The following is a 16563-nucleotide window of genomic DNA, read 5'->3' on the forward strand; positions in this document are numbered from 1 at the left end:
CCCCAGGCCATTTTATCAACCGCGATGCAAACAGAAACCTAAAAGCCACTGGAAACACGCTCCGTGCGGGGCTCTCGGGCTCTGTTTACCCGCACCCTTCGGGCTATCGCTGCCCACCACGTCTGCAAGTCCGGCGAAGTTCCCGAACCCGCCCGCCAAGCACGAGTCACCGCGCTGCTGTTCCGTCCGTGCGCCCCGTTTCGTGATTCAGCACCCGCGCCCCGACCGCTCCCCGACCCGCTCCCTCCGCTCCGGCCCCGGGAGGGAGGGAAAGAAGGAAGGAAGGAGGGAGGGACGGCCGGGCTGGGGCGCCGCGGGAGGCGGCTCAGGGGTGCCCTTGGGGCGGTGCCCGGCGCGGGGGCCCCGGGCCGGCGGCCGCGCTCCGCTGGAGCCGCTCCCGCCGCGGGCAGCGGAGCGCGTCGGGGCAGCGCCCGGGAGGAAAGTCCGGGGGTGCGGCCGCTTCCTCGCCCCGTGGCCGGACTTTTCTCCGGCTGCGAGGCCGCGGCGCTCCCCCGCCTCCCTTCGGAGCCCGAGTCCCCGCTGGCCTCCGGGACACGTTAAATCCCATGTAATGAGGCTTAACCCCGCCCCGCAGCCGGGCGGGCAGGCAGCCAGCCAGCCGGGCCCCTGCCCGGGGAGCCCCCCCCCCCGCTCCGAGCGCCCGCAGCTGTTCCAGCCGGAGCTGCTGGAAAGCGGCCACGCTCCCCAGACTTTGTCTCCCTCGCACACAGCGCTGAACTCTGCTCCCTCCCTTCTTCCCATCCCCCGGGGCGCCCGCGGCTCCCCCCGCCTCCACCGCCCCGAGCCGCAGACGCGCGGCGGGGGGAAGGAAGGGGGAGCGCTCCCGCCGCCGGGCTGCAGCCGCCTCCCCGGGGGCTCCGCGGGGCTCGGGGGGAGCGAGCGCCACCGGGGCGGGCACCGAGCGCTGCCCCCGGAGCCGCGTCCAGCGGAGCGCGGCCCGTGTGCGGGGAGCCGCCGCTCGCAGCCAGAAGGGGCTTTTCCTTTTCCACGGGGAAACAGATAAAAAGAAATAACAAGGGCGGGGAAAGGGTGGGGGAGCGCCGGGGAAACGGCCGGGGCGCGGTGCGGGGTGGGGTGCGCGGAGCACCCCGTGGCGCCGCGTCCCGTCCGGGCCCCGCTCCGCGGTTTCCCCGCAGCCCGGCGCGGCCCCAGCCCAGCCCGTGAGGTCAGCGAGGCGGCGGATGGGTGTCTGCGCCGGGGGACGGGCGGTGGGCGGGCGGGGCAGGCGCAGTGTGGGGCCGCGGCAGGGGAGGAGGAGGAGGGCGGGCGGTCGCTGTGTCTATGTGTCGCACTGGCGGGGGGGGAAGGGAGCCGGGGAGGGGGGGGTTACACACCAGGGCAGCGCCGGGATCCCTTCTCCACCCCGCGGGGAGGGGGCAGGGCGCCGCCTCCTCCTCCCCCTTCCTCCTCCCCCTTTTTCACCCTTCCTCCTCCTTCTTTCCCCAAAGTTAAACTTCCTGCTCCCGGCCCGGCTGGGAAGGGGACGCGGAGCCCGGCCGGACTCAGCCCCTCGACACACACACAACAGCTGGAGCTGTCAAAACTTCCTCCGCTCGGCCTCGGCCCCCGCCGCCTCCGCCGCCGCCGCCCGCTCCTCCTCCGCCCCCGGGGGCTCTGCGCGGGGGGAGGGCGCAGGGCCAGGGTACAATGAAGCGGCGGCCGCCGCAGCCGGGCAGCGCAGCAGCCGGAGCCGCCGCCAGCGCCCGGGGCCTCTGAGCGGGGGCGCCCAGCGGCGGGACCAGCCGCGTCTCTCTCGCTCGCTCTCTTCACCTCCCCCAGCCCCGACAGACCCCGCCGAGCCCGGGGAGGGTGTTATTGTGTGTGAGACCCTTCCTTCCGTCCTCTGCGCTTTCTCTTCGCCCCCCCACTCCCCTCCTCCTCCTGCTCGCCCCATGCTGCTCCCCCTGCTACCTGTGCTGGTCGGCGGCGGCTGAGGCCAGCGATGCGAGGCGGAGGTGGAGGAGGCGGAGGTGAGGAGGAGAGGAGCCGCGGGAGCAGGAGGAGCATCGGGATCCCCATCACCATCCTCATCTTCATCCTCATCATCATCATCCATGTGTCTCTCTCGTCCTGCTGACTAGGATGTCAACGGAGGACAAGAGTCTGGTGGTGGCGGTGGTGGAGCCGCCTCAGCAGCAGCAGCAGCCCCCCGAGCCTGGAGCTCCCCCCCCAGCAGCAGCAGCAGCAGCCACAGACAAAAGACCTAGGGGCCGGCCTCGCAAAGATGGCGCTTCCCCTTTCCAGAGAGCCAGAAAGAAGTAAGTTCAGCGTTTGTGTGTGCGAGGCAGAGAGGGGCCGGGGCAGGCGGCCAGGCGCAGGCAGAGCTGTCAGTGGAGACTCGCTGCTCGTCGCCCCCTCCCTCTGCCTAATGCCATTTTGAGAAGGGCCCTTCTTTCTTCTCCTCTCCCCTTTGCACTTTCCCCTCCTCCTCCTCCTTTTTCACCTTTGTCTTCCTCCGCCTGCTCTCCCTTTTCCACTCTTCTTTCACCATCCCTATTCCTTTTTTCTCCACCTTCTTCGGAGTTTCTCTTTAGCTCTTCCCCTTTCACCCTCTTCCTCCTTTTTCCCCTGCCTCCGCACCTTCCCCCTTCTTTTTGGGTCCGCTCCCTGCTAGGACGCTCGGCCGCCTTCAGCGTCGCCCGGGTACTCCCTGTGCGCTGACGGTAGTTCCTCGTCGCTTTCCCTTGTTATGCCCCCCCCTTCCCCTCCTCTTTTTGGGAAGGCAAACACGGTTCTCGGCGGGTGGCGGGGAGGACACCCCCGCACCCCCCGCGCACACGCGGAGTTGAGGCAGGAGTTTCTGGGCGGCGCGGGGGGAGCTGTCAGCGGCCGCCGCACGGAGGGACGCGCCGGCGGGACGGTGCCGAAGCACAACAAACACACGGAGGGAGGGGGCGGAGGATGGCGGGGGGAGCCCGTTCCCAGGCGCTGGCAGCTCTCCCTTCGCCGCGGCCTCTCCCCGCCGGGGGCGCGGGCGTTCGCTCGCCTCAGCGGCCCCCCCGCCCCGCCGGGCTCTCCCCAGGGGCCGCCCCGCTCCCCTCAGCCCCGGGCGGGGATCCCGCCGGGCCGGGCCGGGCCGGGCCGCGCTGCCCCGCGGAGGGAGCGGGGGGGCCGCGCCGCCGCTGCGGGTGCCGGGGGTGCGGGGCCGGGCAGCGCTCGGGGAGAGGCCCCGGCAGCCTCTCGGGAAGCGCCGCTGCCGCGCTGGCCGCGCTCCCCGCGGGTTATTTTTGACTAGGATGGAGCTTGCCATGGCATAGCTGGTGGCAGCGGTAATAGGGCAAAGGAACGTCAGGAGGTGACCGAAAGAGCTCCTGCGCTGTGAGGTCTATCCGAGCCTCGGGATTCAGAGGTTGTTCCCTTTGTTTTGGGGGACGCGCTCAGTTTGACACTGCCGTGTTTGTGCTGGCGAGGTCCCCGCGCTTCCCTAAACGCCCATCCCAAACATCGCTGCCAGTTTCCGCGCCGGAAACATTTCGGTTGGAAAAGACCTTTAAGGTCAAGCCCGACCATAAGGTCACAGTGGAAGTCCACAACATGACAAGGGATTCTGCTGGGCTGGAGCTAAACACATGCAAAGACCATGCGTCTTTTATGTGCGTTTGTTTTAACAAATATGTAAGTATCCCAGGATAGAACTGTCATTAGTTTGGGATGCATGATTTTTTTGTTGTTGTTGTCATTGATGAAAGTTTACCTGCAAGGATTTTCATGTCGGCTCTGGTTTTGGGGAAGGTGTGTTGTTTACAGCTCTCTCTTTTCATTATCTTTCGTATTTTCCTGATAAATTTTTTAATATAGCGGTCGTTGAAAGTAGTTGGCAAACGTACACGTGATGAAGTTCTTGGGTTCATCTGCTTTATACTTAGTTTTATATACTTTGGTTTTGTTTTTACTTACAGAATCCAAACCTTCCATAGGAAACATTTGAATGTTTTATTTTAAAGGAATTTTTTCAGAAGAAAAATGCAAATACCATTGCAATGTATCAGTCTGCACAAAAAAACCCCAATAGTGTTGCATGTGAAAATTGACATATCTTGTTAGGCCAGTTTGAGGTTGTATATGCACTCTTAGGGACGAGTAGGTGTTGAAGAGGTAATTCCTTGCCTTCAGTTAGGTTTTTGGTGTCATGGGAATGTTGTTGGCTAGGTTTAGGAAGAAATAAAATATTCCTGTAAAATGTGAGCTTATGCTGACATATGACTATAAGTTTTTGTGTAAAATTAAATTAGCTGAGAGAAAAATTAAAATGAATCAATACTCTTTTTGTTCATATTCCAATTGTTCCTGGCTGGCTTGGTGCTCCCTGTCCTTCTGCATCTTTCTGCAAATCCCGTACTTTGGTAAAGGCATTATGACATAAATCATAAATGCTTTTGGAGCTAGAATTTTATAAATATTAGTTATTTTCTGACCTGCGCAGCATAGGTATAGATCGGTGGCTTGTAGTTACATCCATTTTGGGAAGAAAATGGTTTTATTTTGAGTTTTCCTACTTACAAAATACTCATTACAACTAGCCTAGCAAATACAGAAGTAAGACAACTAAAACTATTTTCTGGGGTTTTTTTTCCTTCAGAGTGCTTGGTTTTGTCTTGCTTTTCACTTCTGTGCTTTCCAGTTGGATTAATGTGCCTCATGTAAACCAGATAAAAGAGCATATGTCAGACCATTTTCTGTACTGTAATCACATGTCTAAATCACTATTAGCCAGTCAAATTGTTCAACTGCTTTATCCCATTATAGGAAATGTTCCACTGAATGTTCAGTCTAAGTGCAGCCTAAGTAATGATGAAACGAAGAGCCCTGCATTAAACTGGCAAAGCCAGAATAGAATAATTCCTCAGCTATGGATGCCTCCATTAAACAGCAGTGCCATATTGGAGAGTGCTTTAGGTTGGTACTTTACCTTCTTTGAAGGCAGTGTTTTTAAGCAAATTTGATGAGTTTAAGCAGACAGATGGAAAACTGCTTTGAATCTGCTCCTGTGAGATGCCAGGGATTCTCAGCTCTTCCCAGAAGTAGGGAGCAGAGGGTTCTTCAGTAGTACAGTGCTTGCCCACATCTCATTCTGCATTTTACCTGGTTATCAGTAAAAATTCCAGCGGTGCTGTGGACACAGATAAGGACAGGGAGCAGTGGAGGCTTCCTGTAGGTGAAGAACTGGGAATCAGGGTCATCAGTACCTGGAGAGAGGTACAGGTGGTAGAATGTGGTGCTAGAGCAGCCTTTTATCACTGTTTGAAGGATGTTGTAGCTTCATGTAGCACCGTCAGGAGAGTTAATCTTAGGTGAACAGTTCATTTTTATTATTTATATTGTAGTTGTGCCTAGAGGCCAGGGCACCATTACACTACATGCAGTACAAATGCATAAGCAAAGGTTGTTCCTGCACAAACAATTTCTTAATTTAAATGTAAAGATAAGACAGCATGTAAATGTAAGACGTATTGGGAAAGCACAAGGGAGCTGTGAGAATGCTGTGAGCAGAAGAACATGCAGAAGTTCAAGTGCCCTGGCTATCTCAGCAGTGGGGAGTGATTCACAGGCGTCCAACTTGGAGGATATATTCAAAGCAGGATAGCATTGTCACCCTGAAGATTTTCACAGGTAGCTGGTTTGCTGGCTGAACTGCCAGGCCAATACTCCTGCTCTCTTCCTTACATTTTGACAGGAGGGTATCTGTACAGAGCAGCAATTTGAATTTAAGAGCTGGAGCAAGAACAGTCCATGCAGAGCCTTGAAATCTAGAGCAAGGAGGTTGTTCATGCTATGTTGCATCAGGCAGAATACAGAGAACTATAATCAAAGCAGTGGACAAAGAAAATATTTTTGCAGTATCGCCTTTCTGCCTTAAAAGGTAGAAAGACTGAATTTTTAAAGGTTGAAAAAAGATAATAAAGTTGTATTACTAAAGCTAGGACGTGATAGAGAAGGAAGAAGCTTTCAGATGGATGGTTAAAAGAACTGTTGCTAGGAATGTAGAGGAAAAATGGAAATAATTCAGTGCCACCTCACTGTATGGCCTGAAATCTTGGGAACTTAACTCTTTCTTGGATTATACCTCAAGTTCCAGGGTAGGGACCTGAAGGATAGGAATGTGGTCAAAAAGAAGTTGTAGAGGAAGAGTTCTGCTTTAACTATATTGTCATTGTATGAACAGATGGTTGTTCATGAAAATGTATCAGAATAGTATTGTACAAGTGCAGTAAACATTTTTGTAATCAATTTTTAGTATCAGAGCTTTCTTAATCTCTACAGGTTATAAACAGCACAGATGCAGCAGCTTAGCAAAATTTAGTAGCAGAAGTCTCATTGGTTGTGACCCTTTGTAGATCAGTGTCTAAGCTCACTTTGAACTTTATTTGCAGCATCCATCAGATCTTGATGTATGTTACAAGTTATTTTTGCAGATGTGTTTAATTTAAAGCAGCATATAATAATGCTTTCAAAATTGTGGAGAACATTTTGTGTTTCTTTTTTAATTAATTACCCGTGTTTTAATTTCCATAGTAGTTTTTCATTACTTTGGCCAATGTAAACTGCAGTAGGTTTTCAAAGGCCATTGATTTCACATATGCTGGTAGTTTTGAGGACCCTTAAGCATGTGTTTTTGCCAGAAAATGATTATTTGAGAATTTTTATCATCACTTTGGTTGCATTTGCATTAGGGTAGGCCAATATTTAAAGATACCTACTCTCATTTCAAAAGAACCTTAACGTGTTGGATGGAGCTATTTTATAGCTCAGCTGTGTTTCTTTAGTTCGTCATACACCTTCTGCGTGATACTTGTGTCTTTGCTTGCCTGCCCTTTTCTCAATTCAGAATTTAACATTTGCAAATGTAAGATGTATGTTGTGGTGTAGAATAAAGATGTTCCTAAATACAAGCTCGCAGTCAGGGAAGGTCATCGCTACCTGGCAAGACTGAGGTCTTCTGCTGGACAAACTTTGTACAACTGTTGCACAGCGAAGGGTTAATGTATTAAAGCAAACACTGGCCTGTACAAGCCACGTGTATCAAACTGTTTGGCCAAAAGCCAGAAGGCACATAGTGGAACACGGAGTGAGGAGGAGATGAGGTGTGAGGATTGAAGTTGGCTCTTTGCAGAACAGGGCTGAGCTTTGTGCCATTTTCTTCAGCAGCCCATGTTCTGTGACTTCCTCCACCGTATTCGAATTACCGAGCAATTCCCCAACTGCTTTATGTATTTTTCGCACAGGAGCCTGGCTCACAGTGCTCAGGAGGTGAAGCATATCTGTATTAATCTTTGGATTTTCAGTTCGTGGTAAATACTTGTGTGATGATAGGGTTTATTGAATTGTTTTGCCACGAAGTTGTTAAAATGGGGGTTCGTGTAGAGTCTTCACTTGTGTCTTAAGGGTGAGTGAAGTTAAGCTGAATGCTGGAAATAGATGCACGGTTTCCCCAATTTGAAACTGACTGCACTTGCTGTGAAGGACTCTTCAAGACTCCTTTTTTTTACATTTCACTTGTTAGTTTCTCTATGTATTTAATGATCCATTGAATTTCTGTAGCACTTGCCATGAGAGGACCTCCAAGAGCTGTCAGACAGATCAAGTGTGATAGCTGTCTGAAATCTCAACATACTGGTCACAAGGTGTGTTTTGCCCAGTTTCTTGGTTGCTACTCAGCCATCCACACACCACACATCTCTTCATCCTGTGTGCAGTGACACAGGAGACTTTTCCCTTTTATTGTTCTATTATAAACAATAAAACAGTTCAATTTTCTTGGCTTTGCTTGTAGATTTTTTTTTTTCTTGTTAGCATGTTAACTCCTACTAACTTCTTGTCATTGTTCTTTCATAAGATAAGTAATTGGAAATGGACATTTCTATTCTTTGTCATAATTTCAGCTGAGAGATGGTTTTCCAAGGCAGTTGGCTTGCTGAGAATAGGTGAACTGTGCCTTTCTCAGGCTGGAGTTGTTTTTTAACTCCTTGCATCGCAGCAGTGTTGGAGGGGTAGCAGGGTTATGTATTTCCAGGTAAAATAGAATTTCCTTATCCACCACTAACGATTCCTCCCTTATACGGTGTTATTATGCACTAATGCTGTGAAATTAACTTTTCAAGAAATGCTGTCATAGGTACACTAAAATTGCTAAATAATTAGGTGACTGACAATTCCAGGAAGTACTGAAAGCTTTTCTCCTTTCTATGTTTAATATATTTGATCACCAGTTCATACTATCTGCATGGTTCATATAGTTTGGATAAATACAGAGGAGCAAGATTTTACTGCGTTTTGGCTTGTAACTTGTACTTTTGGTAACTTGTTCTGAGTTCTGCATTTTTTGTTCTTTTTATTTTTTTCCCCACTAGAAGGATGGCACTGGGCAGTGCTGTTCATGCCATTCCTCTGTTAGTCAAAATAAGTTTGGCCACAGTTAAGGAACTGCGCTGAGTAAGTTCTTCTAACAGCATTGGTGCTTTTGAAAGTGAGCAAGATAAAGCAGGAAAACCCTTAAAACCTAGACTATTTCTTACGTAAAGAAACATGGGCTGTGGGTGTATGGAGTGCATCAGGTGGTTGTTTTCCCCAAACACCATAAATCTTAAGCTGGTTCTGGCAACGAAAAGGAGCAGCAGCGCTGCCCTCCCTCTGCTACCAGCTGTTTGTTCTCTCCCCTGCGCTGACCCAGGCGCTTGTGGTGAGCTGCACTGGGAAACCGAGCTGGGGTAGAGCTAAACTGGCAAAGCCCCGTGTTTGTGATAGCACGGGCGAGGAGGAGGCCAGAGCAAGGGCCAGGCTGCTGGCGGGAGGCAGAGCTGCGGCTCTTGGCAGCAGCGCCAGCCTGCAGCGCTCTCTGCGAAGGTACAGCCTTGCCTCTCGGAAATTTGAGGGGCTTCGGTTTTCAGGCTGGCTCCTTTGAGCTTTCCAATATGGGAGTAAATGCAGGAGACTGAGATTTTTACAGCCTATGGTGACATAAGGCTGGTTCTTCGGTTTAAATAGAAACAGCGATGTTGCGAGGGTTCTTCGCGGCGTGTAGATAGAGGAGTTGTTCTAATGTTCCTTGCCTCAGACATTGATTAAATGAGGAATTTCGGTTCTCCCTTTGATCTGGGGATCATTCTTAAATTGAGTATTTAAAGCGCCCTCAAATAACAAACAACAATGTAAGTAAAATAGTTTATGTTAACAATAATTTCTGGTATCCTGGAAGCTCCTTCCTACAATTATAGGCGTTATAATAAAATCAAATGAGATCTTCTTTCAGAATATTTTTGCCTTTTTTCATTTTTTGGGGGAAAGTATTTTTACTGAATCACACATGCACCCAATCCTATTGCCAGCCATTCCCATATAAATTTATAATTGCTAATTTTCAGTGCTGTATTTATCAACATTCTAATTGCTTTTCTTGAAGAAACTGCTGGAAGCACTATCAAACTAGGATGTTTCCACCCAGACTTTTGGCATTGGGTATGGAGAGGGAAAAAGAAGACTTTTTCTCTTCTACTGCATTATTACTGAAAATAAAGTCTTGCCAAAACTAGTTTTAATTAGGCTCTCAGGAAAAAAAAAATCAACTTGAGGAAAAAGTACCAGTTTTTTACTTTGCCTAGTATATATTTATATTCCTTGGAGCATGTGCAGTTTAGTGACCTGTACAGCGCAGTAAGAGAAAAGTATTTTTGGTAGCGAAGATGTGGTCCAAATGTGCAGTCTCTGCCACTAAACATTTACTGACATCTGAGGTGGCTGTTGATGTGAGTACTGTCTGGAAGCTGCAGCTAATCCAGAATGATTTTTGGAACATCCCAGTGCTCATGGAACCTGGATGTTCCAATAATGGTGTCTTACCCTCCTGTCTGTCTGGCAGTGAAGACTGTCTGCAGTGTTCTTAGGGCTCAAGAGAACAGGATAGGATGGCTCCATATTGTTATTAATAAAGAGAGGAGTTATTCTGTCTTAAAATTTGGGAGATTTATTAGTAAGCCATTTCATGAACGCAGAATGTGAATTATTCAGGGTTCTTTTTTCCTGAAGTGTGAAGTTCAGGAGCACAATGAAATTCTTTTAAATAAAAGGAATATTTAGTTTTCCTGTATCAACAGGGATAAATGGAACTGTATGGCCAAAAAAGACTTCAGGGTGATCTTGTTCATCCTTCTGTGTGTTGTGTATCTGTTCCATTTCTGACAAATGGTTCTCTGACTTGTTTTTGAACTATTTAGTGAATGCAGTTCCCCTGTATCTCTAGGCAATTGTTTTCAGTAACTAATTTTGTACAGTATAAAATAAATATTCTTTACTGCTGATTAAGCCAGTTTTGTCTTGTATTACTCACAGCTAAGACTACGCAGCTGAAATGGAGAACAGTTTTAAACAAAACTTGTATTTGTCAGGTGATTGTCTCCTTTGTTCTGCACTGAACAAGTTTAACCTCTTTAGCAACACAGTATTGATTTAACTGATTTATCCTTCAAAAGATTGGTAGCCTTTATTAGGTTTCACTTGGTTGATATGAGCCTCTTCTCAATTTATCAGAATGATTTTTGTTAAGATCTTGTCTTCAAAAATGTTTGTAGCCCCTGCCTCAGCCATGCATTGTATATAACTCCTGTGTGTGTCAATGTCCTCATGCAGGTCCTGGAGGAAGGGGCTTCCTTGAAATATTCATCTACACAGATTGAAAAGAATTTACAAATGAAGACCCTCTGTGTGCTGTAGCTCATTGTTGCCAGCCTCTCTTAGTGCATTTTACCAGGACTGTATCAGGGAAGATGATTGCTCATAGTTTAGGGATTACTTCTCTCTGTTTCTTAAGCCTTGTGTGAAATTCTTCCAGTCCTGCTGACTTGAATTTCTCTGATTATTTAGTCTAGCAACAAAATCAGTTTCTAGTACTAGCTACAATAAATCTGTTTTTGAAGGCTAAAATACAGAAAATGGCATTTGAGTCTGTTTTACCCGTTTGTTCTTTCTAAATACTGTTTGTACAGACTTTTGTGTTTTCCCTCTTACTTCTAAAATATTTCTGAAACTTTGTTTGCCTTTTATACTGCACAGTGGTAATACTGCATGCTGTGCTTTTATCTCTTCTGATTTTTATCCCTGACAGTTTATGCTGTTCCTTTATATTCATTAAAATGCCCTTGTTTCCATCCCTAATATGATTCTTTCTAGTTTCAGACCCTTATTACTGGCTGCTTTTGATGTAGCCCGTATTGTTCATATACATTTCCTATCTGTCCCCTGCTTTGGAATGCTTTGCCATTGTACACATTCCAGTACAATAACTGCCGGTCCTCCTTTAAATGTTAAGTCACAAGAGATTCTAGCAACAAGTTCAAAGAGTTTGTTGGAATTTGCTTCCCTTCTTTCAGTTAATTGAAGATAAAAATTTGCTCTCCTCTCTCTACTGCTCTCGCTTTCCCCCTTCCTTGGCACAGCGAGTGCTTCTCGTTACCACTTCCAGCCAAATCACTGTACACATTGAGATGTTTAAAATGGAGCCTGCCCTAATAGAGTGAAGTGTGAAGTAACTGCTCTTCTGGCACCCTCAACTTTGTGAAACAGTTGTCCTCAGCGTTTTCACAAATATGTTGGGCTGTTTGTTCTGATATTTTGGTTTTCTATTAGACGTATGGATGATGAAGGCCTCCTCTTACCCTCTGAGATATGTGCTCTGAAAACTTCTGTTAGCTGATTCCAAAGACTCAGCAGCTTCCTCACATTTTTCTCTCCCAGCCTTCCCAGTTCATTTTCCCCTAATTCCCATTCTCTGTTGCTTATGTGTTTGTTTCACCTCCGATTTTTTTCCCCTTATAATAAAAGCAAGTGATTAATTTTTCCTTACCGTGGCCCACTGAACTGCATGAGACTAGAACTTAGAAATGGGCCAGATGCTTTTCATTGTGAGGAAAAGCTTGGCAAAGGGAATTCTGAAATAAAAATCAAAATAACTGTTCATTTTCCATTTCTAAGCGGGGCTGATTTGTGGCTGTGCTTGCGTTTTGTATGGAAGAGGAGCATGGCTGTAGCCAGCAGTAGCGTTCTGGCACGCGAAGCGCTCGGCTTCTTGTCCGTGGTTGTGAAAAACCCAGCAGGGAATGTTTGGAGCTGCTGGACACTGCTGTCCCCAGTGTTGTCCCCACCGTCACGTGCTTCCAGTGGTTGCTCATCCAGTTCTGACCACTGTGCCAAACAGTTCTCCAAGCTGGCCCGAGGTTTCGTGTGGTCCGCGCAGCGTTCCCAGCAGGGTTCGTGTGGGAGTTTGGGAATTAGATAGCGTGGATGGAAGCTGTCCCGTGCTTGTCAGCCTCAAGGCCAACAGCAGCAGCTACGTTTAATGCACTGGTATAACCATAACTGGATTTGTTTTGGTGTTCTTTTCAGGAGGAATTCAATCAAACTGATAGAATTCTCATCAGTTTCCCTTCCAGCCTCCTGGGCAAACAGTGTGCCACAGTTAATGTTCTCTAACCCGTAGGGATGTGAGTTGAGGAGGAGCAGCTCACAGCAGAATTGCTCTAGAGGGAGCAGAGGAGATGGGATGTACAAGGCATGAGCTCTGGGAAATGCTGGCTTTCGGTGCTACTTCGGGACTCTCACACACGATGTTTCCTGGTCCATGTTTGGAGTAATTAACCTTGCGTCAGGCATCCTGGTAGAGATTTATACAAAGGAGAGTGCAAAACACATTCGGCAGGAATTCTGATTTCTATTTCTGCCCGTGTCTTCCAGAAACCCTTTAGGAGGGAACTGGGCCCAGAAATGGGAGGGTAACTCAAGAAATAAATGATCTGCAAGCAAAATTATTTAAAGAAAAATCTCGGAGCTCTTTCATGTAGCACTAAGGGCTGGCTCACGTCTGGCTATGCTGTTGTCTCTTTCTTTAATGGAATGGGAGAATATTCTTTGTCTTGCTGTGAACAGCTTGGAAATACATTCATTTCAAATGTATTAATTGGTAAAGAATAAATATAAAAGCTTGGTAAACTCACATTCATGTGCTCTCTTTGTGGTCTTCTCAGACAAGGGTACATTGGTAGGGCAGAACAGAGAAAGTACTGTTGGTTGTGAACCTACTTCATGGACAAGCAGAAAATCTTGATCTCAAGGCTTGTTAATCAGATGCTGTCAGTGGGGGTTTTAAATTACTGATAATATAAATAAATATTTGTTTTAGAATATTTTTGGTTTACTTTGTTTTTTTTAATTAATGTATCTCTCTTCATTTTACTTCCTTTAGACTGTCTTGATAGACAAAAAAAAAAAATTAACCTGTTTTTACATTGTTAGCTTGACCACATTATTTTAAAGGCTTTTTGGACCAATGAAAGTTTCTTGTCTATACTTAGTTAACATGCTCACACTTAGAAAAAGTGAAGTCATAATTTTCTTGGACATGTTTAAACTTGTTGAATTGAAGCTTGGGCTCTCAGCTATTCTGTATCTTCTCAGATACACTGTTTTCTTCATGTGGCTAGAATTTGGAAATTTCCTCTTGTTGCTAGACATTTGGTAGCTGGCTTTTATCTAAAGACTATAAATGTTGTTCAGTCAGATGTTAAATATTTCGATGGGGGGGGTTTCTCTCTCTTTTTTCTTTTTTTTTTTTTTTTTTCTTTTGTCTCCTAGTGTGTAGCCTGAACTGAACCTGGGGAATTTACACCTGCATGGATGTGACCACGTCATGTGGTGTGGGAGCATATTCCATAACAGTTATTAGTAATGGGCCTTGGGGACAGGGCAGAGGCTGAATTCTAGCTCCTGTAGTCATGCCACCTAGGTTTCTTTCTTAGGAGCATTGTGATGGTCGAGTTTCTGTCTGAATTGTTTTCTTTCAAAACTCGAATAATTATATTTATTTTACTATTTTAAAGGAGCTTACTAAAGAAAGGAGGAAGTGTCTTTAAATTCTGCCGAGGTCTTTATGCTTAGTCAGAGGAATGAAGTAGTAATCTCTGAAATGCAATTCAGATAGATGGGGGTCTGGGCAGGGACAATCTTATAGGAAATACTAAACAAAGGTGTGTTTAGGTGTGATTTAGGTTGTCTGAATATCACCTTTATGCCCTGATCTCTGTTGCCTGTACTTGGCATGAGTTATTTCAAATAGGGTCCCCCCAATGGATTTCAGCACTGTGTGTAATTACACAGCTACGTAAGCAATGAATTCCACTTCAAAATATTTTTAAACCGTTTTGGGAACTGACTCTGACCTCCTTTGAGCAGGAGGTTGGACTGGCTGACCTTTGAGGTCTTTTTCAACCTGAGTGACTGTGATCCTATTCCATGAGCATCCCTTCTGACGGTGATGTCCATTATTTATGTTGTACCCATTGCTTTTACACAGTGAATGATGTGTAATAACTTTTACTTCCTAGATGGTGTTTTCCTGTAATGTTTATGGAAAGAAAATAGTTTACTCAATCTCTTTGTTTCATTGTCTGTGTTTCTTATTTCCTTTGTCACCTGATACTTGCTTTATCTATTAATCTGTGTGATTCCACATATACTAAATAAATTATTACTTCCTTACCACATTGGCATTGTTTTTTTTCAGAAATGGTGTCACTTGGCATTACAAATTTTCTTTTAAAAAAGTACAATTAAAAGTTTATCTGCCAGAAGAGGGTAGGGCTATTTTGATTAAGTGAAAGAAAATATGTCAGAATTTATGTTCTCATTGGTTTTCTATCACGCACTGTTGAAAACAGTTTTGTCCTGCCTTTGCTAGCAGCCATCAATGCATGTCACTCGCAATGAGCCATTTTCTGATGGCCTGGGAGTGTTCAGGTATTTCTGTTTTCTGCCTCTTCTCATCTTGCATCTTCTTTCGAAGTTGTAGTCTTTTCATCTATATTGGTTTTTAGTTCTCTCTGTATTTATTTGCTCATCTTTTTTTTTTTTTTTTTTTTTTTTTTTTTTTTTTTTGTGATGAAAAAGAAAAATCATCAGGAACTCTAGTGACAGGACAAAGGGGCACGGCTTCAAGCTGTCATGAGTGCAGGTTTAGATAAGATGCTAGGAACAAATAGTTTGCTGTGAGGATGGTGAGGCACTGGAACAGTTTGACCAGACAAGCTGTGGCTGTCCCATCCCTGGAAGTGTTCCTGGCCAGGCTGGATGGAGCTTGGAACAACCTGGTCTAGTGGAAGGTGTCCCTGCCCAAGGCAGAGGGGTTGGAAGTTAATATTTGCCAAACCTTGCCAGTCAAAACCATGAGAAGAGACAGAATGTGAAGCCTTCTTTATAGAAAGCTGTTTCAATTATCTGACTTACATTGCTGTTCAAATTTTGTTTCTAAAAGCAAGCTACTAGATACAGCATCTCAGATGTAATGGCTTAAATCAAATTTATCACAGCATGTTAATGTGGGTATGCAGTTATTACACTAAATGTGTTTCTTGGCTGTGTAACATGCTGCCAACCTGTCTTTGGGTCTAGATATGATCTGGTTCATGCTCACTAGAGGAGAGAGGAGGGGAGAGGAAATAGACTGTTTGGAACTTGTTTGGAACCTGGTTTTATTTTATTTTTTACTTTTAGAAATGGAGTCTATCTCTAGAGAATGTTGTAGTACAGGTTAGAAACTAAGAACTTCCAAGCCCCTTCAAATGCAGCAAAAAAAGGAGTCAGTCGTCTCTGTATAATCCTTTGGCTTGGAAATCGGAATTTACAGAGAGATTATTCACACAAGAGGGTGGCTTGAGTTGCTGTGTAGCACAGAATCATAAAGGGGTGCTAGAAGGTAAAATGCCTTTACATTTGAGTAGCATTGCCAGGCTCAGGAGAAATACTTGCATTTCCTTTTCTGCTGTAGTCCTTTTGTAGCTCAGTACTTAGCACTTAATCTCAAGTTATTACAACTATAATATTTTTAGAAACCCATTGAACATTTTGAAAATAGCAGGTCAGCGGGAGTTAAGGAAAATGTTTTAAGAAAGACAAACACATCTTTGAGCTTCTCAATATATCAGTCTTTGCATTTTAAAATCAATGAAGTAACAGACCAGATGCATGACCCAGTTAGAGTAACCAAGGAATACTTCTGTTGAGGAGCCCATGTATCTTGTTTGTATATGTGTTCCATCTGAACTTTTGATAGGAGTACATTGGAATTGGTGAGTTGTCTCTTCCTGAATTTCTCTTGGTTGCTGTGAAGAAGCATTTAAAGTCAGGAATATAAGCAGGGCCTATCACAAACAGGGCGTGTTTTGCTCAGTGTGTCTTGATTAATTCAAGAGTGGCATCCTTGAGTTAATCAATTTGAGCTTGGAAGAAAACAGTCCACCATATGTATAGACATAAGTTTTTATCTTAATCATTAAATCTATCACTTCTGTTGGTTATAGAAAAAATAAGTCTGGGGAGAGACGACTGGTCCCATTTTTCTCATGTACATTTTCTTGGCAGAAGCATTGGCATAAACGCCTCCTGCCTTGCCGTGATGGTGACACACGCTTGTGGAGATGTGTGAATCAGGGCAGGGAACTGCTGCAGACACAATTGCTTTGCCTTTTCTCAGTGTCCAGCCCCGCTGCTTCTTGCTGGGTTGCC

The 16563-nt window shown here is 46.2% G+C and overlaps 1 protein-coding gene and 1 long non-coding RNA gene across 7 annotated transcripts in view; one reads left to right on the forward strand and one right to left on the reverse strand.

The window, feature by feature from the left end:
• Positions 1 to 1223: 1223 nt before the first annotated feature.
• On the reverse strand, positions 1224 to 2862 carry LOC131378650 (uncharacterized). The gene is made up of 3 exons (XR_009208320.1): positions 2602 to 2862; positions 1933 to 2098; positions 1224 to 1312 (listed from the first exon to the last, which is right to left on the reverse strand). It is a non-coding gene; the product is annotated as an uncharacterized LOC131378650 (long non-coding RNA).
• The window catches only part of KMT2C (lysine methyltransferase 2C), a 189773-nt gene continuing 175066 nt past the window's right edge, over positions 1857 to 16563 (forward strand). For all 6 annotated transcript variants that reach the window (XM_040085195.2, XM_040085205.2, XM_040085215.2 and 3 more), the window contains exons 1-2: positions 1857 to 1991; positions 2103 to 2279. In XM_040085195.2, the coding sequence (XP_039941129.1) occupies positions 2104 to 2279 (176 nt within the window). In that variant the 5' untranslated portion in view covers positions 1857 to 1991; position 2103. The remainder of the gene's footprint in view (positions 1992 to 2102; positions 2280 to 16563) is intronic.

The sequence above is a fragment of the Hirundo rustica genome, chromosome 1 (genome assembly GCF_015227805.2).
Source record: "Hirundo rustica isolate bHirRus1 chromosome 1, bHirRus1.pri.v3, whole genome shotgun sequence".
Lineage (NCBI taxonomy): Eukaryota > Metazoa > Chordata > Aves > Passeriformes > Hirundinidae > Hirundo > Hirundo rustica.